The following is a 26,931-nucleotide window of genomic DNA, read 5'->3' as shown; positions in this document are numbered from 1 at the left end:
ATATGACTAGACAACACGATCTTACCAGATGTAGGACTGAGAGAGATGGAGGATGAAATTGTGAGGGAGCGTTGCAAATGTCCTATGTCAGCAATAAATGAAGGGAGAGCACTCTAATTATACTGTGCCATGATCCAAAACCAGCCACAAGAGGCCACCACCCTACATGTCATGTACATACTTTTGTTTCTATTTACCTACAAAATTGATGACCCCACTAGCTTCACAGAACAAAATGGGTGACAAACCATCCCACCCACATAACCCAAGTCATAAATCATAGACGGTCCCACGGGGGACACCTGAACTGATCTTCATACACAGTACTGATGTGGAGAATCGAACCTGGCTTTTCAGGTGTGACAGGCAAATGCTCTAACTACAAGGCTACCCAGCTACCAATGAGCTCACAGGAATGTGGCTGTATATTACTCAAAGACATCTCAAAAATCTTAAGGAAAAAACCCTTAATATCTGGATGTCCACAATTTCACATATGTAAAAAATCCTTGATAACAAATACACTGGATACAAATCACTTGGAAGACTATTTACATTTTTGGTGTATTTGTAATTCCTGCTGTACTGAGTTATTAGAGAACAAACCCAGCAACCCAACAGGAGTGAGTATGGCTTTACGCCGCTTTTAGCAATATTCCAGCAATATCACGGCACACATTGTACCCATATGGTGAATCGAACCCAGGTCATTGGCGTGATGAGCCAACACTTTAACTACTAGGCTTCAACACTGCCCCAATACCAAACAGAGTTCTACTAAGTTTGTATCCTTGGAGTGTGTTATTTCAGTACTTGTGGATTTCATCTGTGGACACACAGGCTTGAAAACAAGCATACCTTCGCCATCTTTAAGCTTCTTTGAGTACACCTTCAGCATCTTCTTCAATTTCCTGATCTGGTCAGACTGCTTGTCAATCATCTCACGAAGATCCTACAAGGTCAAAAGGTCAAGGTCATACACATGTTCTTCAGTTACTAGCCATGAAGGCTGTGAACTTTGAAGGCTTTAGTTAATTAATTAATTAATTTAGTTTTGTGAATTACACATGCATTGTTTTGCCTTAATCAGCCATTGTTAATTAAGCATCGATCAGTTCTTGTTATGCATTGACCAGGGCCAAGTTGTATCAACGTATAATTATGTAATCATCAATTAAACACTAATCATTGATTAAATTCTTAATGTTTGATTAGTTAATGAGGTCTTTTAATACAGTTGTATAGACCTTTATTTAAACACCCATCAACTAAGTATGCCTCTAATGAAGGCCTCGTCAATAAACCGTCATTAACTTAGGGGAATCCCCTAATTATTATCCAAAATGCATTGCGGGTAAACACTAATCTATTGTCTGCATGATAGCTGTTGTAAGAAATCATAGTACTTATTTTGGAAGTTGTGAAATACAACTTCTAACAGACCCAACTGAAGATCATATCTGTGTGTTAAACTGACTAACTCCATTCCTAATGACAAAAAGAAGCTGATATGGGACAAAATAACAGCCAAGATTAATAGCCTGAGAGGAAGTAATAGAACATCCAAAGAAATCAAGACAAAATGGGACAATATGTTTCAAAATTAAAAAAAACCCGAGTTTTCGGATAGGTAGTTGATAGAACGTTATGTCATCTGCCATGTTGATATGGCTAATGATGAGTTAATGATACCATCAAACCTTCGTTAGCTTAATAATGGAATAATGAGGGGATTAATTTATTAAAGGTTTCATGCAACTGAAGATAATCAATGATTAATCATAGTATGATTAACAATTAAAGTTTTACTAACTTTGGTACAACCAGGTCCAGATCATTATGCCTTCATCAGCTATTACTTTTCATTGACCTTGTGTGGTCATGACTTATTGACCTATTGTTGTGCATCAACCAGATTTTCTTAAGTGTTAAAACATGCACTGCTGTGCATTAATTAGCACTTGTCATGCATTTTACCATGCCTTTTTATTACGCAATCAGCCATTCTTGTGGCTCAATCATGTACTGATCTGCTTCTATCATAACAAACATCATATTTGGGATGACACTTTGATAGTAACTATTGACAGTGTTTGACTGTTGTCATGAGTTGCCACCTATTGTCATGAGTTAATAGCTATTGTCATGCGTTGAAAGCTACTGTCATGAATTGACAGCTGTTGTTATGTGTTGACAGCTGTTGTTATGGGTTGACAGCTATTGCACTATGTTGACAGCTACTGTCATGAGCTGACAACTGTTGTCATGAGTTGACAGCTGTTGCCATGTGTTGATAGCTACTGTCACGAATTGACAGCTGTTGTTATGTGTTGACAGCTGTTGTTATGTGTTGACAGCTGTTGTTATGGATTGACAGCTATTGCACTATGTTGACTGCTACTGTCATGAGCTGACTGCTGTTGTCATGAGTTGACAGCTGTTGCCATGTGTTGATAGCTACTGCCATGTGTTGACAGCTATTGCCATGTGTTATCAAGCGATTGTCATGAGTAATTTAGCCATTGTCTTGTGTTTACCTTCCATCAGCTATTGCCATGTGTTTACTCACCAAGTTTTCACCAGTGAGTCTTGTAATCTCATGCTGCATCGTCGCCTCAATCCTCGCCTCCGGACCAAGTGTGAGGTTCTAAAAACACAAACATTAATCCTTACTACACTATTCTCTTCTCTCTCTCTCAGGGTTTGTAAGGCTGACAAAAACAAATAAAGGAACACAGAAGAATTCAAGTGTCCCTTTGATATTTTCTAGTTTTCATCACCAGCCTTGAAGAGTGATTTAAGAAGAAATGAGTAAAGGAACACTGCCATGAAGTGGTGTTCCCTTATTTGTTTCCCTCAGTATATATCAGGAGATAATCCCCATTAAATCCGAGAATAACAAACCAACACTATGTGAGATTAGTACAAATCATACAACTATACTGGACGAAAAAAGTTAGGAATATGTATATATATAAATTTTGAATAATGATGTATTTATTCATTGATACACTGATAAAATATCAGTCATAAAATACCAATATCCCTAACTCATTTTGTCCAGTATATCATTAAAGTAAATGTCTTATTCCATTTAATGTATTAAATGATCAGACCTCTAAATATATTTCTGATACTGATGTCAAACAGAGCTATAATCTCCACTGGTTTCAGTTTCACTCATACGAGAACATGCGTTCCACAGTCACACTACATGTCTAAATGAACACTTCAACATACAGCTGACAAAACGAACAACTTTTCAAATAACAAAGATGTTTTCTTCACTGAACTGAAATAAATTGTTTCTATTCATGCCTATGGCCAGATCAATATTTTCTCGTTTTATGGATTTTGGTTCTTAGAAAACCTAAATGCGAGAGGGAAAACAATATATCACCAGTCAAAGTAATAATCCTTCAAAGACTAAAAGTATTTACTTCTGGCATTTTATGAAGTGTATAGGCAGCAAAAAGCAATCTAAAATGGTATTCTCGTAAGTTTACATTTTTGGTAAATAAAACCATTTGGATTTTATTTTTTGAGAAGGGAAAATTCATTTTTATTTATTTGTTCTTATTCTTGAAATATTACGACTGACAGATCCACAAAATGAGAAATAAAATTGGTTTGGCCTAAAACACTGAATTGTGATGCATGACACAAGAAAATATCGGTCAACACAAGAAGTGAACACAACTACCCTGACTATGCTGAACAGTTCTTGTCTCTCTGAGCTTTTACAGTCTACTGCTGCATTCAGTGGTACTCCAGGATCACAAGAAATAGTCAGTGAGTTCCTGAGTATCAGTTTTAGACCGCTTTTAGCAATATTCCAGTTGCAGACACCAGAAATGTGGTTTACACATTGTACCCATCTTGGTAATAAAATCCAGCTTCTGGGCATTTTGAGCAGACACTTTAACCACCATGCTACCCCTTCATCCTCTCAAAAAATAACCTGGGGTAGATAACCCAGTGATAGATGTAGTCAGGACAATTCCAAGATACACAGCAACTATTGACTCAGTACGGACTACTGACTAGTAGTGGAACAACTGATGGATTAATTGGTCAATCAATTGATCTTGTGTAAGCAGTTATTGATGAGCTCTTGAGACTAATCAATATTTGTGAAATATGAAACATCAAATTAAATACTTCTAAAACAGCAATGTAAGCAAGATATATCACAACGGGAACTTGATCAGTGTCATCATGATGTAACTAGTGCCTGTTTTCTGTGTACAACGTTATGATTGTGTCGTGATTTTGTCCACTTGAGTTCATGGAGGTGTTTACATTTACAATCAATTATTGATCGACTACTGAGCACAGATTATCAGTGAGTACCTTATGAGCTGTAACCAGCACTGCTGCTGACAATAACTACAGTATTTCAAGAAACATTTAACATTTGTAACATTTGTTACTAAAGCAAAAAAATACTTTAACAGTGAGTGAGTGAGTGAGTTTAGTTTTACGTCGCACTTAGCAATATTCCAGCTATATGGCGACGGTCTGTAAATAATCGAGTCTGGACCAGACAATCCAGTGATCAACAACATGAGCATCGATCTGCGCAATGGGGAACCGATGACATGTGTCAACCAAGTCAGCTAGTCTGACCACCCGATCCCGTTAGTCGCCTCTTACGACAAGCATAGTCACCTTTTATGGCAAGCATGGGTTGCTGAAGGCCTGTTCTACCCCAGGACCTTCACGGGTCTACTTTAACAGCGACTTGAACAACGGTCAACTCAAATAAACTGAATGAGTGCGACTAACAAAATTCTGAAGCATTTTTGTGTCCATTTCTCATACTTCGATGTCCAATGTTGTCTTCGTCCACACTACATGTCAGATTTGCTGACTCGAAACTTTCAACCCTGCCCAATGAGGGCATGGCGTGTTTTATTGCTTCAGTGTCTATGCTTGTTCTAGTTCATTAGTACACACTATATTTGGGGACTTGAAAGTTCTAACTGACCAGTCAGAATTCGTCATGGTCCAGAACTTCAATGTCCAATCTTGTTCTAGAGCATTAGTACAGGCTGCATTTGCTGATTTGAAACCTCTAATTGACCAATCAGAATTTGTCATGTTCTAGTACTTCAATGTCTAATCTTGTTCTAGTGCACTAGTACACACTACATTTGCTGATTTGAAACCTCTAATTGACCAATCAGAATTTGTCATATTCTAGTACTTCAATGTCTAATCTTGTTCTAGTGCACTAGTACACACTACATTTGCTGATTTGAAACCTCTAATTGACCAATCAGAATTTGTCATATTCTAGTACTTCAATGTCTAATCTTGTTCTAGTGCACTAATACACACTACATTTGCTGATTTGAAACCTCTAATTGACCAATCACAGGAAGGCATGTTGAATTAATCAATGTGTAATCTTGTTCTGATCCATCAATACACACACTAAATTTGTTGATTTGAAACCCCTATTTGACCAATCAGAATAACATATCTTCTATTACTTCAGTGTCTAATCTTCTTTTTCTTTATTACTACAGACTACACATGCTGATTTGAAACCTCTATTTGACCAATCAGAATAACATATCTTCTATTACTTCAGTGTCTAATCTTCTTTTTCTTTATTACTACAGACTACACATGCTGATTTGAAACCTCTATTTGAGCAATTTGAATAACATATCTTCTATTACTTCAGTGTCCAATCTTCTTTGCAGTTATTACAACACACTACACTTGTTGATTTGAAACCTCTGACTGATCAATCAGAATAAGACAAAAACTACACTCATGTTCTAATGAATATGTACTGTTTTCACAGTTATAAGGGAAATATTCTATCCAAAGCAAAACAGCAAGTGTTATTTTGTAGGACACTTTTGTGCACATGATACATCCATCTGTCACCACTAAATCTCGATAAAAATATAGAATCTGATTATCATCTGATTAAAGTTGAATTTCCCACAGCAACATACGTCATATTTGGAATTTCACTTTCTTAGTATATATGACATTCGTTGCATTTGACCACTTTCTAAATGGCATCCTGCAATCACGAATTTCCCACTGATTTCCAGTTTGTTTATTATCTTGACAAAAACAAACATTCTCTATCATATTTCACTTATGGAATATTTTAATTATGACTCTGTGATTTCCAAAACCAATTTTGTGCATTACCCATCCCCCACCCAACCACACATACCCACCCTGAAAAAAACCAACAACACAAAATGCATAAAACACTAAATTTTGAACCAGACTATTGATCAGCAAATCAAATTAAAGTACAACATGGACACAAAAATGACTCTCAGACACTGATTCTGAACACAAAGAACCATGAACAAAAATGTCCTTAAAAGAGGAACATAAAGAATTACACAACACTAACATTAACAATTAACAAGTTATACATACACTGGTAATTTCATTCAGCTGCAATTTAAAACAGTTTATGTTAGAAATGAAAGCTGAATATTTCAAAACATTAAAACAACTAGTTGACAGTCTTTGTAAGCCTTTTATTAAAAACGTTGCTTCATCTCTTATATAATTTTTTGTCTTTAAATCACCCTGGCAAATGAGTAGTCAAAATTTCCCTCTAGAAAATGAATACCTACACATTGGTTAAATATTTCCCATTACAACTATTTTACAAAAAAATATTCCAAAGCATACCTGTCCAATGAGTTTCTGTTGTCGGTCATTCTCTTTTTTCAGCTCCCTGATCTCTATTTGTAAATCGTCCTCCTTCTTTCTAAAGTCTTTCTCGGTCTTGTCTAACTGTGTCTGAAGCAACCTAGTAGGACAAAAAGGTTGGAATGAGAAAACAAAACACAGCATGCAGTTTACAGCATATACAAGGCCTTTTTGAAGGATCACAGTGAAAGCTTGTTAATCTTCACCTCATTAGTCCAAAACACTTTTCAGATAATTACTTCAAAAAGTCTGCAGATCCACAAAGTATGGTAATGACTATTCTTTAGCACAGAAATCCCAGCCTTAAAAAAATAAAAGGGGTAGACTGATGAAGAGTGACATTGATGTACTGAACGTATTTTAAAAGTGACACATTTTCAAGATCATAATAAGTATGATGAATAAAACACATTGTGACTTTCTGAAACAAATAGAAATAGATCATTAAGAAATAAAGTGAAAGACATAATGTTCAAATATTCACCCAAAAATACATTAAGATACATAGAAAATAGGAAATGTTTGCATGTTCAATGTTATGATCCTACAAAGCCACAGGACCTTTTCTAGAACAAATGTCCAAAATCTGGCGAACAAGAAAAATCATATACAGGCCTGAAAAGTAAACATTGTTCAGCAATTTCACTGTGAAACAATATGAGCTACCTCAGTTAATTAGAAATATAAATCAGAAAAAACATCAATTCATATGTTACACATAACCTGGTTTCTGTAACAAAAAAAATATATATAAATGATTACATTCTTTTTAAAACGCTAGTTGTGGGTATTCATTTTGTAGCAAATTTCATCCCCTTTCAAAAGAATACCCACATTCATGACTTTTTTAAAAAAACTAAATTATTCAGAGCTTACAAGTTTCCCACATCTATGCATCAGAATGAAAGGTTGTATCATGAAGCAGATAGCCCCTCAACAGGGAGACTAAGCCAAATCAATGCCTCAGCTGCCCATTAGCACATTGTTCAACTCACTGGAAAGACCAAAAATGATTTTCTCACGAGAAAGTATCACATATTTCCCAAGGACCTCAACTGGGGTTTACCATTATATCCCAGGCTAATCCCCAATTCAGCTGTTACGAAAACTGTTACAATTATAACCCAGCTTGGTGCCTTATTGATCTTTTATAATACCTTGTTTATTTATTTTAAGTATTCAAAGGGTTTTGCAAAACAATACATGCAAGAGAATAAATCAGGACAGTTTAACCAAACCATATTGAAGAAATCTCTGTTACAATTAATGACAGAGCGAGCATATGGCAGCAGTCTGTAAATAATCGTGTCTGGACCAGACAACTTAGTGATCAACAGCATGAGCATCACTCTTCAGCACTGGCATATGATGATAACTTGAAAGAGTGAGCGTGAACCATTTTGGTTGAACAGGTTTTAACAATATGTCCATCTAAACATTATAATGGCTTATCGGAATTTGAACGGTGGTGTTGTTGTGTTGTGTTTTGGTGATGTGGTGTGTGGTGGTTGGACTGCGTTGTGTTGTGGTGTATGGTAATGTGATACAGTGTTGTGCAGTGTGGCATGGCGTGGCATGCAGTTGTATAGTGTGGAGTAGTGTGTTGACCGTGGAGCACCAGTGCATCAGAACTTGATAATTTAGAACACTAACGGCCTGTCAGACAATACAGTCAGTAGCATGTGAAACATAAGCCAAGAGTGTTGAGAAGTTTGGTATTCAATATTTTGTTGCCAACACGAAAGGAGCAGCCGGAAGATGCTAACAGGAGCATTTTTTCTCATGCCATCAAATATTGACATGTAGTTGTGCAAACAGATGCCCTCTCATCCATGTAGCCATGCTATTTGCAAGTCTCATTCTCAGGATCTGTGTGATAATCATGGGGGCAGGTCAGAGGTCAAGTGCTATAGCAGCCTGAGACTTTCAGATGATAAATAGGTCAGAACTTAAGGCACCGCTTTGTTAGTCTCGCTAAACCTCAGGACAATTATTGTGGTTTTATCTACCATCATTATAAATCATCACAGTGCACTATCTTATTTAAATCACTTTAGTTTGTCATCATCATCATCATCATCATCATCATCATCATCATCATCATCATCATTTCTTTGCATTATTCTCAACTGACAAGTAAGTACACCAGTTTCCTTCTCTTAGCCCTGATGTAAAGGTACAATCTCCTACAGCTCACATGATCTAGCCAACCGCAAAATATTTTTAAAAACGAAATGCTTTGGTACTTCCCTTATACTATGATGAACATCAGCAGTGCATGAAATAAGGCCTGTCCGATCACCTGTGTCAGGCTAGCTTTGTGATGGATGGCCAAAATTTACAGTGAGCCAGTCTGATGTCCCGCATTAAATTAACATGTTCCACATATGTGAGTGAATTCACCATATCTTGGTGCCTGTCTGGTTAAATCATTTCTTAACTGGTAACATCTTGAAGTTACCAGCCCCAATGTCTGGCTGGGTTTGGGGCATAGAGATGACCATCGTAATTTTACTCATCATTGCTGGATATTTCCAATAGATATCACAAGGACCAACACTATGTTTAAAAATCAGAATGAATTTGTACACTTTTTGCTTTTTCATAAGTAAAAGTGAAAAGGCCGTATCTATCACATATTCAACAGAAATGTCAGCTCAAATCTGAAAACATATCTTGTAAGGTAATTGGAAACCCAAATATTTCCTCAATAACCAAAAGGAATATTTGAGACGTTGACTATAGACACAATGTGTGATAATGGGTTCAGTGCTTGTATCCACCCCTATTCCATTATCCATGTGTATACCTACGGGACCATCACACCCTGTGTGTATCTACAGTTCCATCACGTATCCATGTGTACATACAGGGCTATCGCGTAACTGACACACATGCAGGAATGCTGTATCTGAAGATACAGATGAGATCTCTCGAGGACCAATCAGTTTTTGAATAAGTCCACATGATAATCTGAGCTTTAAAACATTCCTCATGTAGATGCGAGAATCTGGTGAAAGGGTTGGACTTTGGGGATTTTCTTTCAGAGAATTAGAGTTGTGATGCTGGAGTGTTTTTGATCATACATGTAGGTATTATAACCGTTAAATGGGGGGTGTGGGGTTGAGGATGGGGAGTGACGGAGTGCGTGAGTTTAGTTTTACGTCACACTCAGTAATATTCCAGCTATATATGGCGGCGGTCTGTATATAATCGAGTCCGGACCAGACAATGCAGTGACCAACAGCATCAGCACTGAAGTGAGAACCGATGACATGTGTCGACTCTCACGACAAGCATAGTCGCCTTTTAAGGCAAGCATGGGTTGTTGAAGGCCTATTCTACAGGTCGGGGATGGGGAGGTAGGTCCACGACAAGATAATATAGGCATGGTGCACCACTGTGGGTGGGTGAGTGAGTGAGGTTAAGTTTTTTGATGATGGGAGACATCAGAAATGGGCTTCAAACATCATGGGGTATCGGTTCGGAGTCTTTGGCGTGATGAGCGAACACCTTAACCACTAGGCTAACCCCACCAGAAGAGTGAGTAAGTGAGGTTGAGTGAGGTTGAGTGAGGTTGAGTGAGGTTGAGTGACCTTTCAGCAGTATTTCAGCAGTCATGGTGGGACACCAGAAATGTACTTCACAGAATGTACAGGAGTGAGTGAGAGAGTTTCGTTTTACGCTGCACTAAGCAATATTCCTATGGAGGTGGTGGTGAGTAAATAATTGCATCTGGACCAGACAATCCAGTGATCAGCAGCATTTTCGATCTGCGCAACTGGTGTGTGTCAACCAAGTCAGCAAGCCTGACAACCCAATCCCGTTAGTCGCCGATTGTGACAAGCCTAGGTTATGGAAGGACAAAGACATTGGGGTCGGGGGCTGCTGCCTGTGTAGGACAATGAGAACCTGAACTTGTTAGACTGATTATACCAACAAATGTGAAAATAGTTCCAGACTCAAATCTCTTTGTCCATTAAAGCCTTGAGGGATTAACACACATTTCTCCTATTGAGCCAGTCCCAAACAAGATAATTATGGAACATGCAGATCTACCTAATCCACATCTAATTACTCTTCATCCACTAAATCTCTTCATGATATTCACAATGTCCCCACAAAGAGAATAAAATCTTAAACTTGTGCCAAGAGTTTCACGATTTTCAACATTATTTACACAAAAGAAATCCACTAAAATATTTTGTTTTGAGGAAATATCATACTACCACCCTCCAAAACCATGAAATATTTTCACTGAAAATTGAAGAGAGAATAATACAGTTACTACTATCCAGCACGATTTCAGGTCAAGTGGGCATAGCTTCTACACAGAACGTTGTCTCTGTATTTATTCCTGAAATCATGCCCCAAATAGTTGCTTAAAAAATGGTACCTATTATTTCCCTGCTTGGTATTTAGCATATTAGGTATTAAGCGACGAGGGATAGCAGAAATGGGCCTCACAAATTGTGCCCATGTAAGGACTGAGACCTGGGTCTACAGTTTGACAAGGGAATGCTTTAACTACTCGGCTACCGTTCCTGCTCAGCTCAAAGTCAGTATCATGTGTCTCTTTTGGGTATTCATTGTAAATCATAGTTTACCTGACCTCACCGAACCTCACCTAGACCACCTCACTTCACTCAGCCCACCTCACCTCACTCCACCTCACCTCACTCCACCTCACTCATCCCACCCCAACTACCCAACCTCACTTCTCACCCTACCCCAACTCACCAGCCTCACCTCATTCACCCCATACCACCTCACCCTACCCAACTTCACTCACCCCACCTTACCCAACCTCATTCACTCCATCCCATCCCACCTCACCTCTCACATCACTTACCAAATCTCACCTCACCCAACCTCACTCACCCCATCCCACCTCATCTCATCCATCCAACCTCAACTCTCACCCCACCTACCAAACCTCACCTTACCCAAACTCTCTCACCCCATCCCACTCCACCTCATCCACCCCACCCCACCCCACCTCTCACCCCAACTACCTATCCTCACACAACCTCACTCACCCCATCCCACCCCACCCCATCCAACCTCACTCAACAAACTCCCTACCATCACCCTACCTCACCTCATCTTTTCTCATTTCACCTCCATGATTATCAGTGTACTAATGAGGAAAATCGTCAGCAAATCAGTTTAACAACAAACACTTCAACGGGCCCCCCACAAAATACACAAACATTCACGAACCTGTGAAACATCCCTCCCATGGTCAATAAAGACTTGATCTTGGTCATAATTGTCCAGTCAGCTCTTTCTTCCAACACAATTCCAAATTCCACTGGAAAACTAACAAATCACATTTTTTTTCGATTGGACAAACCCTGAGAAATAGTTTCACAGCCTGGAACAATACCATTGTTTCAGACAACCCTGTGAAAGATCAATTCCTTTTAAGTTGAAGGATTCTGGTGTAAATGTGAGATGTATTCACCCTATCCCTTTAACACCACTGAGGAAACAAACTGGACAAATGCCAATGCAACTCCCTCAATGTTAAATAGGCTGTTTGCAAACAGTGGAAATTCTTTTGTTTTTGTCATCTTTCATCAATGTATGAGTGAGGATGTGCCAATGGTGATCTGGGGTTTCAAGCAATTGAATGAAAAAAAAAAACTACAACAAAAGCAGTGAAAAAACCCATAGAATCATAGGTGTCTGGCATGTAGAAGGGACATAACTCTGCAAAACCAGTTGTGGTTAAATTAGTTCAAGACTGACTTAAACATAAAAAGGCAAATAAATCTAGGAACTTTTTACACATTTCAGTACTCCATGATAGAAAACCAATCCATTTTAACTTTTTTGTTCATTTAATTGTAAACATTGATTAATAAGCTAACAATATTTCAGTAACTACAACTCAGGTTCAGGGTGAGCAGGTTCAGGGTGAGTAGGTGGGTGACAAGATGGGTGACTGGGTGGTGATGGAGAGGGTGATTGGGTGAGAGATATGGTGAGTGATGGAGAGGGTGATTGGGTGAGAGATATGGTGAGTGATGGAGAGGGTGATTGGGTGAGAGATATGGTGAGTGATGGAGAGGGTGATTGGGTGAGAGATATGGTGAGTGATGGACAGGGTGATTGGCTGAGAGATTGGGTGAGTGATGGAGAGGGTGATTTGGTGAGAGATATGGTGAGTGATGGAGAGGGTGATTGGGTGAGAGATATGGTGAGTGATGGAGAGGGTGATTGGCTGAGAGATATGGTGAGTGATGGAGAAGGTGATTGGCTGAGAGATATGGTGAGTGATGGAGAAGTGATTGGGTTGATGATTGGCTGAATGATTGGGTGAGTGATAGAGGGGGTGGTTGGGTTGGTGAGTGATTGGATAAGTGATTGGATAAGTGATTGGGTGGGTGATTGGGTGAGTGATGTCTACTAAGAACATAGAACACTAGTAATAAATCTGACATCAACCAATCACCCTCCGCCTTATTTTAGCCCTTGACAATTAATGCATGAGTTGGAATCAAACTTACATTCTAGTTGTGTGGAAACAATTTCATTCCATTCATTCATTCATTCATTGACTAATTTTCAGTTTGAGCCCCCACTGAGCTGTGTTATGTCGTGTGGAAGGAAAGTGTTTGTGTAACTATGGCAACTTGATACCAATTTGAGGTGTCATTGCCAAGTGGAGTTCCATTTGGAGCAACAATTAAATGAACAACTCTCCGACTTGAAAACTTAATCCAATTTTGTAAAATGTCTAACTACTGTCTCCTTCTTTGAAGTCTGTTCAGCCAAGACTGAAACAGATTGGGATGGAAAGATAAGATGAAAAAATTCTGTCTGAAAACTGGATGAGTTTAACAAGTTATAAATATAAAAATTGAATACCCTTTGAAATGAACTTGGTTTAGTCTCATAGCACAGTGTGACCATTACTAAGTCAATGCCACACTCACCCATGAAGATCCAGGTTACAATTGATCTTCAATAACCCATTTTTGTCATAAGAGGTGACTGACAGAATCATGTGGTCAGACTGACTAACTGGGTTGACACCTGTTATTGTAGCCCAGCTGAGTAGATTGATATTCATGCTGTTGATCCCCGGTTTCAGGAAACCAGTGATCAACATCATGAGCAACAATTGGGACAGGATGACTTGTGGCAACCAAGTCAGCAAGCCTGACCACCCTATGCTGACAGATCTCTCTTAACACAAGCAAGGGTTGTTGAAGGCCAATTCTAACCAACATTTTTACAGGTTGTTAAGCAAACACTGTTGAAGATCAAGATCAAAGCAACCAGCAGATGCCATCTTCCATTTATTATCTGTGCAACTAACAGAAAATTTTGATTTAATTTAGAAGTGTGAATGTTGCTTCTATCCTTTCATTTACTCTGAAAATCAAGAAAGTATCATTATTAATCTGTTAAATTCTGAAAGGAAAAGAAACTGGGCATACAGGTCCTTTAGTATTTCACAAACATATTTCTGGAAAATTACACAAAACACCCTGAGATTTTCAAAGAGCAAATTTTTGGTAGATCCCGAAAATGATGTCCCCTGATAACAATAGCATGTGTTTGTATCCTGGCAGTATAGATGGATACTCGTGCTATTAACCACTGGTTTGTAGTGCCGGGACTACAGATGTATTTTTGGGGCTGAACTATTCGCATGTTTCTGAAAATCTCACCTATTTGCCTGGGGTAGATTCACACAGTATTCGCACTCTCCACACAGAATATCAACCTCTGACACACTCTTTTTGATTGGTTGGGCTGCAAAGCTTGATCGCCTTTGCACCGAACTTTGGCGTTTTTTGCTGCTAAACAATCCTCTGAATTCCAAACTACCCCAAGTTTTCCTACGTCCAACTTTTATATGTTCTGAATGCACATGATTGTGAAGGTGCTCTTCCTCGCTGACAGATATTCCGTTCCGGAGGGGACTCACTTTATGATAGCTCCGAGGACTGTATTCCAAAGCGTCTGAGGAAGTGAATTTCGAGGTGACACTATCTCGATACCCGAGATTCCGTAGATTGTCTGTAGAGTTTGACTGGTAGCTTGAAACAGATTCTGGTCTAGCAGCCTGAACTACCTCCCTTTGTTCCAAAGCATCCTGGGAAGAGTCTAATTGTGTTGCTTCTAATCGAATGTTTCGGATTTGTTCTGGGGAATATGCAACACCAGTTCTCCTATCATTCACCTTGACACCATTATCATCTTTTATAACATCTTTGTTAACACCATTGTTAACATCAATGTTAACATCAATGTTAACATCGTTTCTAACGTCAACTTTATTATCTAAAGACACAAACACATCATCTTCCTCTCTCACATCAGTTGTTTTTTGGTTATCAGCTGTTTCTTTGGCACCATTCCCAGGCTCTTCTGAATTGGAATCCCTGTTTGTTAAATCACTTATAGGTCCACTTGTCCGATATCCAAATTCATGGCCTTCTATATCCAATGAATCATGAAACTTTCCGTCAACATCCAACACATCTTCTTGTTCATCTCCATTCTCCGTATGAACCAACATGAGGTACTCCTTGTTCCCTCGCGACAACTCCTGAACCCCCTTATTCTCATAATGGTCTCTTCCATCTTGCACAATAGAAGAATCCAAAGACCTATCAAGGGTTGAAGGCAACTCCACACTACCATGCTCCTTCTCATTTGATGTCAAGCCCTTTTCACCAAAATGGGCATTTCCATCTTGCAAAGTGGAGGAATCCTTTGATCCATCAAGGGCTGAGGTCAACTCCTGGTTTGTCTCATATGAAGACAAACCCTCCTTGTTTTCATTGTGATCCTTTACATCTTCCATAGCAGAAGGGTCCATTGTGGATTTGTAGGGAGGAGAGGCCAATGAATGGTCCCTGTCATTCTCCATATCTGTATTGATGGAGGATGCAGCAGAGGGGTTCCTCGGTGGCATCAAGTCCGACTCATGGCTTGGGTCCGTCATTCAGGCTTATTGATCTGCCCACAGCAAGCAGAACCCTGGAACAACACCAAAACAATATTTCATGATTCTACTCACACCAAAAATGCTAGAGAGTTAGAACTAGTAATTGCATTCTAATAACTATTTAACACAATAATACTAAATTGCTTTTGTATTAGATCTACCTACAATGTCGAGACAGGAAAATAGACAATTAGCTGAGTAATGCCGTAATTAAATAAAATCATTTTCTTCTGCTGATTTTCCTTCTCATCATCTTACGGATTAAAAAGAAAAGCAACACTATCCTGAAGTGCAATTAAACATTATATGAAAAATCAATATTTTAAAAAATCTAATTTCTTAATCCTCAAAAGCCTTCAACTAAAACTCTTTGTAGCATCTGAGAAGTGAGTGAGTATGGTTTTATGCCACTATTCCACATGGTGGGGGGGACACCATAAATGGGCGTAACACACTGTACCCATATGGGGAATGGCTTTCCATGGTGACAAGCATATGCTTGTACCACAGGGCTAAACCACTGCCCTGAGAACTGCAGTGAAAATCATTCAAATCAACAGTCTGCTAACAAGCTTTCTTCACTGAACTCCATGAACAACAATGGTCTTTATGCTACTGAATCCATAATGCTGACCTCAGCAATGTACATGCATAATGTTCTGTAATTGATTACAGATGCAGTATTCCATCCCTTGCATGCAGAATGACATCACCAGGATGCTAGACTATTCTGTCTCCAATACACTGAACACTCAATATGTGCCTGTCTACACACATACTGCTTGTCAGGTATGGGACAACATATTATTAATATTATTTATATTACACAAATCATATCCTGGGCATGTAATTTGATTAATTACACCATACATATACATAAATCAGGTCGTACACGATGCTGAAATGTGTGTCCAGCTCACACAAATGTACATGGATGCGGAGAAAACATATGCTCCATCATGAGGAACAATGATGTTAAACGAACTAAATTCTCGACAAACATTATGATAACCAACATATTTTATGGATTAAACTTCTTTCATCTTCTCCACATAACGTTTCGAGGTGATTCCCGATCGACCTTCATCAGGTGAACTAATAATGAAGGGATGGGAATAAAAGTTTGTGAAGATGATTAAAGAAGTTTAACCTATAAAATATTTTGGGCATCTATAACAACTTCTAAATGCCACTAAAAGACATCAAGCATTGTAATTTTCCCATAGTGCTGTAATTGTAACTGCCATTTTGAAACACAAGTCAACGATCACTTCTATGTTTCTGTTTCTTCCACTTTGTGAATCAAATTGTGAGGGAAATATCATCTGTCACTGACTGACTGAGGAAATTTCAGGTCAACAGATGCAATAAAAAGAAAAAACGTGTACAATTTCGTTACGAGGACACTAAAACACTTAAATAATTGTAGCCGCCATTTTGTTTTCAAGTGAAGAATAACTTCTTTATTTTCCTAAAAACTCTATGAAATTGTGGAGAAAAGCAACCTCTGCATGAATGTCTATGTAGATTTTAAGTTAATACAACAAAATTAAAAGAATAGTCTTTTAGTTTAATAGGGACACTAAAAACATATTGTAACATGAAACGTTTGAAAAGCATTCTGTTATATACCTCTATCCTGGTATTTCTGTGCAGTACTAATTTTCATAGATATTAGCTGGTAAGTAAAACAATAAGATTTCTGATTTCATGTTTCATGATTTACACTGCATACAAAGTCTCAATATCATGATCATGTCACATGGATTACCATAAAAGCAACCATCCCTGTGTCCAAGTTAGCTGTCATTCATAATCTGTGTGTTTCATAGATCAGAGTTTCATCTACGTTCCAGCAATGTTCCAGCAGGGAACACCAGAAATGAGCTTCACACATTGTATTCATGTGGGGACTCGAACCTGTGTCTTCGGCGTCATGAGCAAATGCTTTAACCACTAGGTTACCCAACTGCCCCTTTACTATGTGAATGATTTAAGTTAGTTAGTTCTGTGACTCAAAGATGACTACATGATGATTTCTTAACATAATTAATGCTCATGATGTTAATCACTAGTTTGTCTGGTCCAGACTCAATTAGTTACAGACCACTGTGACATAGTTGGAATATTGCTATATGAGAGAGAGAGAGAGAGAGAGAGAGAGAGAGAGAGAGAGAGAGAGAGAGAGAGAGAGAGAGAGAGAGAGAGGAGAGGAGAGAGAGAGAGAGAGAGAGAGAGAGAGAGAGAGAGAGAGAGAGAGAGAGAGAGAGAGAGAGAGAGATTATTGCTTAAGGCACACCTGCAATTTTGCAGCTATTTACGGCAACAAATGTGTCTTGTTCTATAGTATGGTAGACAACAAAACTGATTGTTTGGATGGGCATTTTAGAAGCAGTCAAAATTACAAAGATTGTAACCTAAAAACTTTAAAATCCTACACTGAAACTTTGCCCTATGCAATAAACAAGAAACTGATATTCATAAAGCTGTATACTTTGGTAATAAAACTGATGTTTAAAAAATCACTAAAATCTGGGTCAAATATTCATATAAGTAATATTTCTGAGTATATATCACGTGAGGGTGTTGAAAACTGTAACTATGCCACTGAATGTGCTACATTCCGGATGATGAAAGATGAGTCAACATCTACAGTGCGTAAAGCATCTGATACAAGACTGCACTTGTTTACAACAGTTCAGTTAATATAGGGTGTTGTCTCCATCACATCATGGGCTTTGCTCACGCGTCACGTGGCTTTGTATTGACTTACTGGACTGTGAGGAACGCTATTGAGTACTATGAACTGAATCAATATTAATATATAGAGTCAAGTTTTCCTAGTGTTTATTTGAATATAGGAGGTTATGTTATTAGGATGGCATTGTGAGACTGGTTATTTTTAACAGGTTGTGTACGTATGGACGTTTTCTGTAGCATGAGTTAATGAATGCTGTGGGCTGTGTCAAGAGCATTGATGGATATTGGGATCTACTATACAGTGAGTGAGTGGGTGGGTGAGTGAGTGAGTGTAAACAGCAAGTCTCAAGGCCATTGATCCACATTCTTCTCCACCATAATGAGTGAGTGAGTGAGTGAGTGAATGAGAGAGAGTACGGTCTACTGGTGTTTTGCAAAGTATTTCAGTGACTAAGGCTTATATAATAGTTATTATGGTCAGGTTTGTGAATTGTACTGTTTGTTTGTTTGTTTGTTTGTTTGTTTGTTTGTATAATGCATACACAGGCTACATGATGAGTCATATGATTGAATCTGGGTCAGACAATCCAGTGACTGTGAACAAAGATCCACACTGTCCGGATATGATTATGAGATCACTCAGTGTTATCACTCAATCCATTTGGCTATCTCTCATGATTAGAACTAGTTTCTGGGGAAATATTATCTCCTGTACTTTCTGATCTTACCATCACAATCATACAATAAGCTATTGATAAACTTTCAAAAGAGTCTATCTCTCTAAATCTTCCTTGTCATGTTTTAACAAAAGAATCTTGTCATTGTTTTTTCAAAATGATCCTCTCAAAATCATTGGCCTGTTAATATACTAGAGTTACAACACATCACATACTATTTCCCTGTCAACTCTCATTGTTCAAGCTGAGGTCTAGGTGAACGTGACAGGAACACAATGCTATTGCTCACATCTGTTGTGAAACCATGCAGAGGAAACAGTTAAACCATTGTGACTGGAACAAAGTTTGTAAAAATATTTTTTGGAATTGTTTTTGAACATGCTTGCCCTGTGCATGAGAACAGAAACCATTTCCTTCAAATTCACAATTAAATTTTTGAAAAATAACATGAGTTTAAAAAAAAACAAACACATTTGGTGTATGTATATGTTATGATAAAACATGAATACAGTAAGATGTTCTCAGCATACCCTATAAAGCAAACCTCCCTGTCTTAAACAGAATAACATATACCGATATTTTATAAAATGCTCATTCGAACCTGTTCTTTCGTATAATTAATTTGGGATGAAATCTATGTGAATGTGAATATTCACTGCAAAAATTCATCTGTGAATTTTAACAAATCTGATCTCTACTCATCACCACTGGAAAACACATTTCATAAAATATATCAAAATTTGAAAACACTCCTGTCATTCTACCTGCAACAATTCTCCTAGACTAACGTTTAGGCTCTGAACTTATATAATTTGGAGAGTAACATAAACCCATTTCAAGCAAAAAGGATTCCCAGGAAAATCACTGAGAATCGACAGCACCTGAACCTGAGTAAATCTAGACTTGCTTCATTTAGGATTTTAGCAATGCAGAGAGGGCTGAGCATGGGAGTAGGGAAGAATTTACGTGGTTCAGTGACTGTAAGGCAGGCTACAGCTCTCCAAATATCAATACAAACCCAAAACAATATGAAATTTATCAAATTTCAACATTTTTCCAAATAACCTCTTAATAAATAAAATAAGGGGAAAAAACAAAGCAAAAATCCATTTGGAAATTCTGACACGAAAATGTTTTGCAATATTTTTTGTTACATAATTATAACAGCTTGCAAAATATAGTCAACAAAAATAGGGATACATGGAAAGTTTGAAATTATGAATAATGATCTATTTATTCACTGACACACTCATGAATTATCAATTACAAAAATACCAATATCACTAAGTTATTTTGTCGAGTACACGAAACAATTCAAAATCAAGGTATATGATTAAAATAGAATAGTTGAATATTTGAATAATTCTTTTTGCTTTAATTCTCTAAAATGTTTTCACATCTAGAAATAACAAAACTCGTACTAAAGCAAAGTGAGATGATCAATCAGTTTCACATTTCTTCAAACTGAAGATTGTATTACCCTTATGATTAAAAAAACTTACAATTTTTTCCTCATATAATGACAATATTTATCATTTGTTGAGAAGGAGAGCTGAGAGCAATTATTAAATCGCTGACCTGATATTGGAAGATCAAACATAAAGTTTATCAATAGATCGCAAGAGAGACAGATAAGAGTTGATGAGGTCTCATTCCTACCAGTAGCCTGGGTTAATGTTACGGCTAAATGAGCGAATATCAGTATTTCCTATCGACTACATTTTCTGGCCAACACCCAGCATTTCACTGAACATTACATAACCACATGCTCCTTGAATGTTAAAGTCTGTTTCTTTGTGTTCTAATTGAGAACAGTTATAGATATAGGTTTTCAGGTGTTTTTAAAGTGTGTTCGGGGCACATTTTGTGTTTGGTTTTAAAACATCTAACTTTGCTAGATAGAATAAAGTTTATTATAAAAAAAACTACAATTCCACCTATATGGTGGCAGATTGTAAATAAACGAGTCTGATCCATATAATCCAGTGATCAACATCATGATCATCAATCTACACCACTAAGGTCTATTTCATGGTCCATTTCAAGGACACCAAAACACACAGACACAGATAATTCCATATTTGCATCACACGGGTACAATTACCGTCTATATTTCGATCCCATGTGAGTGAGTGAGTTTAGTTTTACGCTGCACTCAACAATATTCCAGCTATATGGCGGCGGTCTGTAAATAATCGAGTCTGGACCAGACTATCCAGTGATCAACAACATGAGCATCGATCTGTGCAATTGGGAACCGATGACATGTGTCAACCAAGTCAGCGAGCCTGACCTCCCGATCCCGTTAGTCGCCTCTTACAACAAGCTGAGTCGCCTTTTATGGCAAGCATGGGTTGCTGAAGGCCTATTCTACCCCGGGACCTTCACGGGTCTCGATCCCATGTGAAGGTTTGGGTGAAAACATTCGATGAGTACTATTCCAACTCAATTCAAATTCAGCAATTTTGTTCGCAATTATTGAAGATTTACAATGGTTTCCCATGGACACATTTAGTTAATAAAATAGTTTCGTGTTTGCCAGACAGGAGTTTTACTGCATAGTGAATGGGACGACAACCGTGGGTATTTAAGTCCATTAGAGGGGCATTGTGAGATGTAAGTGGTGTTCAAAGGTCGGCCATTGAAGTTATGACAACGCTCTTACAGTACTTAGTATTCCCACACTGCTCATTTGACTATGGTGTCAGTAACAAGTGGTGCCTTGGCACTGTAGTTCACATACTTAACAAACGTTTAAATTACACAAAAACCATTAAAACCGACATCATGGCCCTTCTACAGAAGTCTTGTCATAAAATGTAAGACATGTAAGACTCCACCTCGAAATTTGAGAGAGAGAGAGGTGGGTAGGGGGAGGGGGAAATATAAAAGAATACAAAACATGAACAGAGAGAAAGAGCCAGGATGAGAGAACAAAGAGAGAAAGTTTGTCAGATTCTGACTCTTGCTTCAATCCCATAACCCCACTGACATCATCTGAGTCCACAAATGAAATTTTGGAAAATGTACGAAATATTCTTCCTGTTTTAAGCTGACAGAAAGTAATGTGCAGACTCAAGGTCAATTCTTCTTAAATCATGCTAGTTTGACAAACAGGGTCAGAGGTCAACAGGACCTGTTGACCGTAGCAATTGTGTTCACAGAACCCTAATGGTCAAGGCCTGAACCCACAAACAACAGCATACGATCAACATGTCCCAATCTCAGGGACAGGAATACATTCAAATGAGGAGACACCATGGTCAAGCAAGCTGTAAAATATGCCCATGAAACATACCGAGGTATAAAAAAAAATAAAAAGGTGTCTCCTGTTTCAACCATCCCAACTGCACCTGTTTGACCTCTGAACTTTGACCGTCAAGATCCTGAATATCAGATATATGATGGGAGATTGCATGTAAATTATACAAATGTTAACAGAGTGAATGAGTATTGTTTTACGCCATTTTCTTTCATTAGTCCACAAATCTCCTAATTGTTGCTTGTTTGAAGAACACTGCATGCATTGAAATTCCAACTACGACAGAAGCCTGAACTTAATTAAATTGTGAAATCTAGTGATTGATATCATGACCATCTGTCTACCCATAGTAATAAGATGACAACCACGTTGTTGAGGCAACATAAATCCTGCTAGGTCTGTCTTACGACAAACTGACAATCAACCCAATTCTTACCTCGATCTCAAAAGGGTATACTAGTGGTAAGACTTACTGAAAACACATAATTCTTATACCACAAATGTATCAATCTCCAATATGTAATTATGTAATTATCATACATAATCACTGTCATTAACTGGTTCTCGACTTACGGCATGATGTCAGAAATAGTAAATATCACGAGAGAGAACCTGTCATTAAGTAGATAAACGTCATTATCCCCCACCACAAACTGACTACAAGACGACTGATTGATTGTTCCTGTAGGCAGTTGTGCCTGGATTATATCGATAATTACAGGTGGAGATATTTCTTCTGTACATACAGCAGTCTGACCTGGGTTCAGTGATTTATGTTAGCACAGCCTGTATCAATGAACAAAACTGTCAGTATTTTTATGATTCATACATCCTTTCATCCACAAGTATTAAAATCTGGATGAGCTTTCATTCAATTGTACCTCTACCTACAGTTTGGTTTATTCTGGCCAGACACCATATGATAATTATATGGTCTCAATTCTGGACGACTTCCGACCAAGAAAAGATTTGTCACTCTTCTGGACGAACTCCCAAACTCAAAAAGTTAAATGTTCATCTTGACGTTTTATGTATCATACGCCCTACAGTCATTTTTAGGCAACCTCTCCAAACCAAATATCTCTGTCAGCCCTCTGGAAAACCAACCTCAAAATCCCAAAGTTCCTCTTTGTATTGACTTAAAGTTCTTTTTCTTTTACCTTTCCGGGTTTTACATGCAGCATGATTCCTAAATACTTGATGCAATAATTTTGTGAAACTCTCAAAATATTATCATATGGGTCAAGCTTGAAGGAAGTCTAATGAGTGACCCCCAGAATGACTGAATTTGTTTTGAGTAAATATAACAGTGGAAAATAAAACATTCATTAACTGCCAGTAATGTATATGACAACAAAACACAAACCAATCAAATCTTTGCATAACTCTTGCATTTGGATATACACAAATACAGAGTACACTAAAATACTGACACAAAAATATATACTGGAGTCACCATGATGTTCTTTTTTTCAAAGTCTGTCTAAAAACGTTTTGTTGTGCCTTTAATGACTCTAAAATCAAAAGAACATCTTCACTGTCTATTTTTGTAATAAATTCCGTAAACTCTTTATTTTTTTTCACATGTTTGATCTCCCAGCCTAAACATAATCTGCATTTTAAATGATCCATCATCGGCTTAAGAAATAATAAAATTAAAGAAAGTTAATGATGCAGCCCGTACTATGAACGTTTGAGTCTACTCACTTGCAATAACTAAGTGCCTCCTTATGAGAATTTAGTGTTTTATGTGGACATGTATTTGCTGAACAAACTACATGACCTACCCTGTCATTAGAATTATTCAAAACTTGGCTTCAAACTTGTCGATAAAATACACTCAGAAGACTGAGTTTTGGTTTTATGCTGCTTTTAGTAATATTTCAACATCACGGTGGGGAACACCAGAAATGGGCTTCACACATTGTACCCATGTAAGGATTTGAACCTGGGGCTACGGCATGCCAAGGCAACATTTTAACCGCTAGGCTACCCAACTGCCCCACAGACAGAAGAACAAGTGTGAGCAAGACAGAAGCACAAAAAATATATACAAACTTTTCTCAAACCTCACAAACCTAAGGACATCCAGAGAATTCCACCGCTTCCAAAATTAACATCCACTGCCCAAAATAGATGAACCTGATGAACAGACAAAACTGTCTCTGAAGTAAACAAGTTCAACACAGCCTGTCACTGCCACTATGTGAAATGGTGTATCCTATCACATGGTGTATCTAAGCTGTTGGTCTGTCAGCTTGCCCATCTACTTCCTGGTTGTATCAGACATGTTATAGTGTACATGCAGAGGGACACATGAAGGTGGGTCAGTTACTCTTTACAGGCAGACGGACATGTCAGGGTGGGTCTTAGCGTGTACATGTAGATAGACATGTCAGCGTGGGTCAGTTACAGTTTACATGCAGATAGACATGTCAGGGTGGGTCTTAGCATGTACATGCAGACAGACATGTCAGGGTGGGTCAGTTACAGTTTACAGGCAGATGGACATGTCAGGGTGGGTCTTAGCGTGTACATGCAGACAGACATGTCAGGATGGGTCAGTTACAGTTCACATGCAGACAGACATGTCAGGGTGGGTCTTAGCGAGTACATGCAGACAGACGTCAGGGTGGTTCTTAGCATCTACATGCAGACGGACACATGAAGGTGGGTCAGCTACAGTTTACAGGCAGATGGCCATGTCAGGGTGGGTCTTAGCGTGTACATGCAGATAGACATGTCAGGGTGGGTCTTAGCATGTACATGCAGACAGACATGTCAGGGTGGGTCAGTTACAGTTTACAGGCAGATGGACATGTCAGGGTGGGTCTTAGCGTGTACATGCAGACAGACATGTCAGGGTGGGTCAGTTACAGTTCACATGCAGACAGACATGTCAGGGTGGGTCTTAGCGAGTACATGCAGACAGATGTCAGGGTGGTTCTTAGCATGACTACATGCAGACGGACACATGAAGGTGGGTCAGCTACAGTTTACAGGCAGATGGCCATGTCAGGGTGGGTCTTAGCGTGTACATGCAGATAGACATGTCAGGGTGGGTCTTAGCATGTACATGCAGACAGACATGTCAGGGTGGGTCAGTTACAGTTTACATGCAGACAGACATGTCAGGGTGGGTCTTAGCGAGTACATGCAGACAGACGTCAGGGTGGTTCTTAGCATGCACATGCAGACGGACACATGAAGGTGGGTCAGTTACAGTTTACAGGCAGATGGCCATGTCAGGGTGGGTCTTAGCGTGTACATGTAGATAGACATGTCAGGGTGGGTCTTAGCATGTACATGCAGACAGACATGTCAGGGTGGGTCAGTTACAGTTTACAGGCAGATGGACATGCCAGGGTGGGTCTTAGCGTGTACATGCAGACAGACATGTCAGGGTGGGTCAGTTACAGTTCACATGCAGACAGACATGTCAGGGTGGGTCTTAGCGAGTACATGCAGACAGATGTCAGGGTGGTTCTTAGCATGACTACTACATGCAGACGGACACATGAAGGTGGGTCAGCTACAGTTTACAGGCAGATGGCCATGTCAGGGTGGGTCTTAGCGTGTACATGCAGATAGACATGTCAGGGTGGGTCTTAGCATGTACATGCAGACAGACATGTCAGGGTGGGTCAGTTACAGTTTACATGCAGACAGACATGTCAGGGTGGGTCTTAGCGAGTACATGCAGACAGACGTCAGGGTGGTTCTTAGCATGTACATGCAGACGGACACATGAAGGTGGGTCAGTTACAGTTTACAGGCAGATGGCCATGTCAGGGTGGGTCTTAGCGTGTACATGCAGACAGACATGTCAGGGTGGGTCAGATACAGTTTTTATGCAGACAGACATGTCAGAGTGGGTCTTAACGAGTACATGCAGACAGACATGTCAGGGTGGGTCTTAGCGAGTACATGCAGACAGACATGTCAGGGTGGGTCAGTTACAGTTTTTATGCAGACAGACATGTCAGGGTGGGTCTTAGCGTGTACATGCAGACAGACATGTCAGGGTGGGTCAGTTACAGTTTACATGCAGACAGACATGTCAGGGTGGGTCTTAGCGAGTACATGCAGACAGACATGTCAGGGTGGGTCAGTTGCAGTTTGCATGCAGATGGACATGAGAGGGTGTGTTTTAGCATGTACATGCAGACGTACCTGTGAGGGTGGGTCTTAGAGTGTATGTTTCAGTTGTGAATTGTTTCTTTCATTCCATTGGCCTTAGAGTGTAGACAACAGAGTGTAGGCTTTTTTTACAACACTGTTGTCTCAGTTCAGGGACTCTGACAAAATACTTTCAGTTGTGAATTATTTATGTTTTATTGGATATGAGACGGCCAGCTTTGGAAGAATACACACAGGATTGCCAACAATGTTCCCCTGCTCACACACCAGAGAGTATGTTAGAAGACAATTCCATTTCAGTTGTCAGTTATTCCATGTCATTCTACCTGAAACAAGAGTACACACCCTTTCTAACAGGGCTTTCCCAGCTCACATCCGAGACAGTCTCACAAAATAGCTCCATTTTCATTTGTGAATTATGTTTCCATTTCACTGGATACGTGTGGGTAACCGAGGCCGCCCTGAAGACACTGTTCCCT

The 26,931-nt window shown here is 38.9% G+C and overlaps 1 protein-coding gene across 2 annotated transcripts in view; it reads right to left on the bottom strand.

Annotated features, from left to right (window-relative positions):
• LOC137260336 (unconventional myosin-Va-like) overlaps positions 1–26,931 on the bottom strand; it is a 148,515-nt gene that overhangs the window by 10,891 nt on the left and 110,693 nt on the right. For both annotated transcript variants that reach the window (XM_067798014.1, XM_067798015.1), the window contains 3 exons: positions 6,682–6,802; positions 2,570–2,647; positions 859–952 (listed from right to left, as the gene is read on the bottom strand). In XM_067798014.1, coding sequence (XP_067654115.1) covers positions 859–952; positions 2,570–2,647; positions 6,682–6,802 — 293 coding nt within the window. The remainder of the gene's footprint in view (positions 1–858; positions 953–2,569; positions 2,648–6,681; positions 6,803–26,931) is intronic.

The sequence above is a fragment of the Haliotis asinina genome, chromosome 13, assembly GCF_037392515.1.
Source record: "Haliotis asinina isolate JCU_RB_2024 chromosome 13, JCU_Hal_asi_v2, whole genome shotgun sequence".
In the NCBI taxonomy this organism is placed as follows: domain Eukaryota; kingdom Metazoa; phylum Mollusca; class Gastropoda; order Lepetellida; family Haliotidae; genus Haliotis; species Haliotis asinina.
Note: the sequence above shows the minus strand (reverse complement) of the source record. Positions and strands in the feature narration are given on the sequence as shown.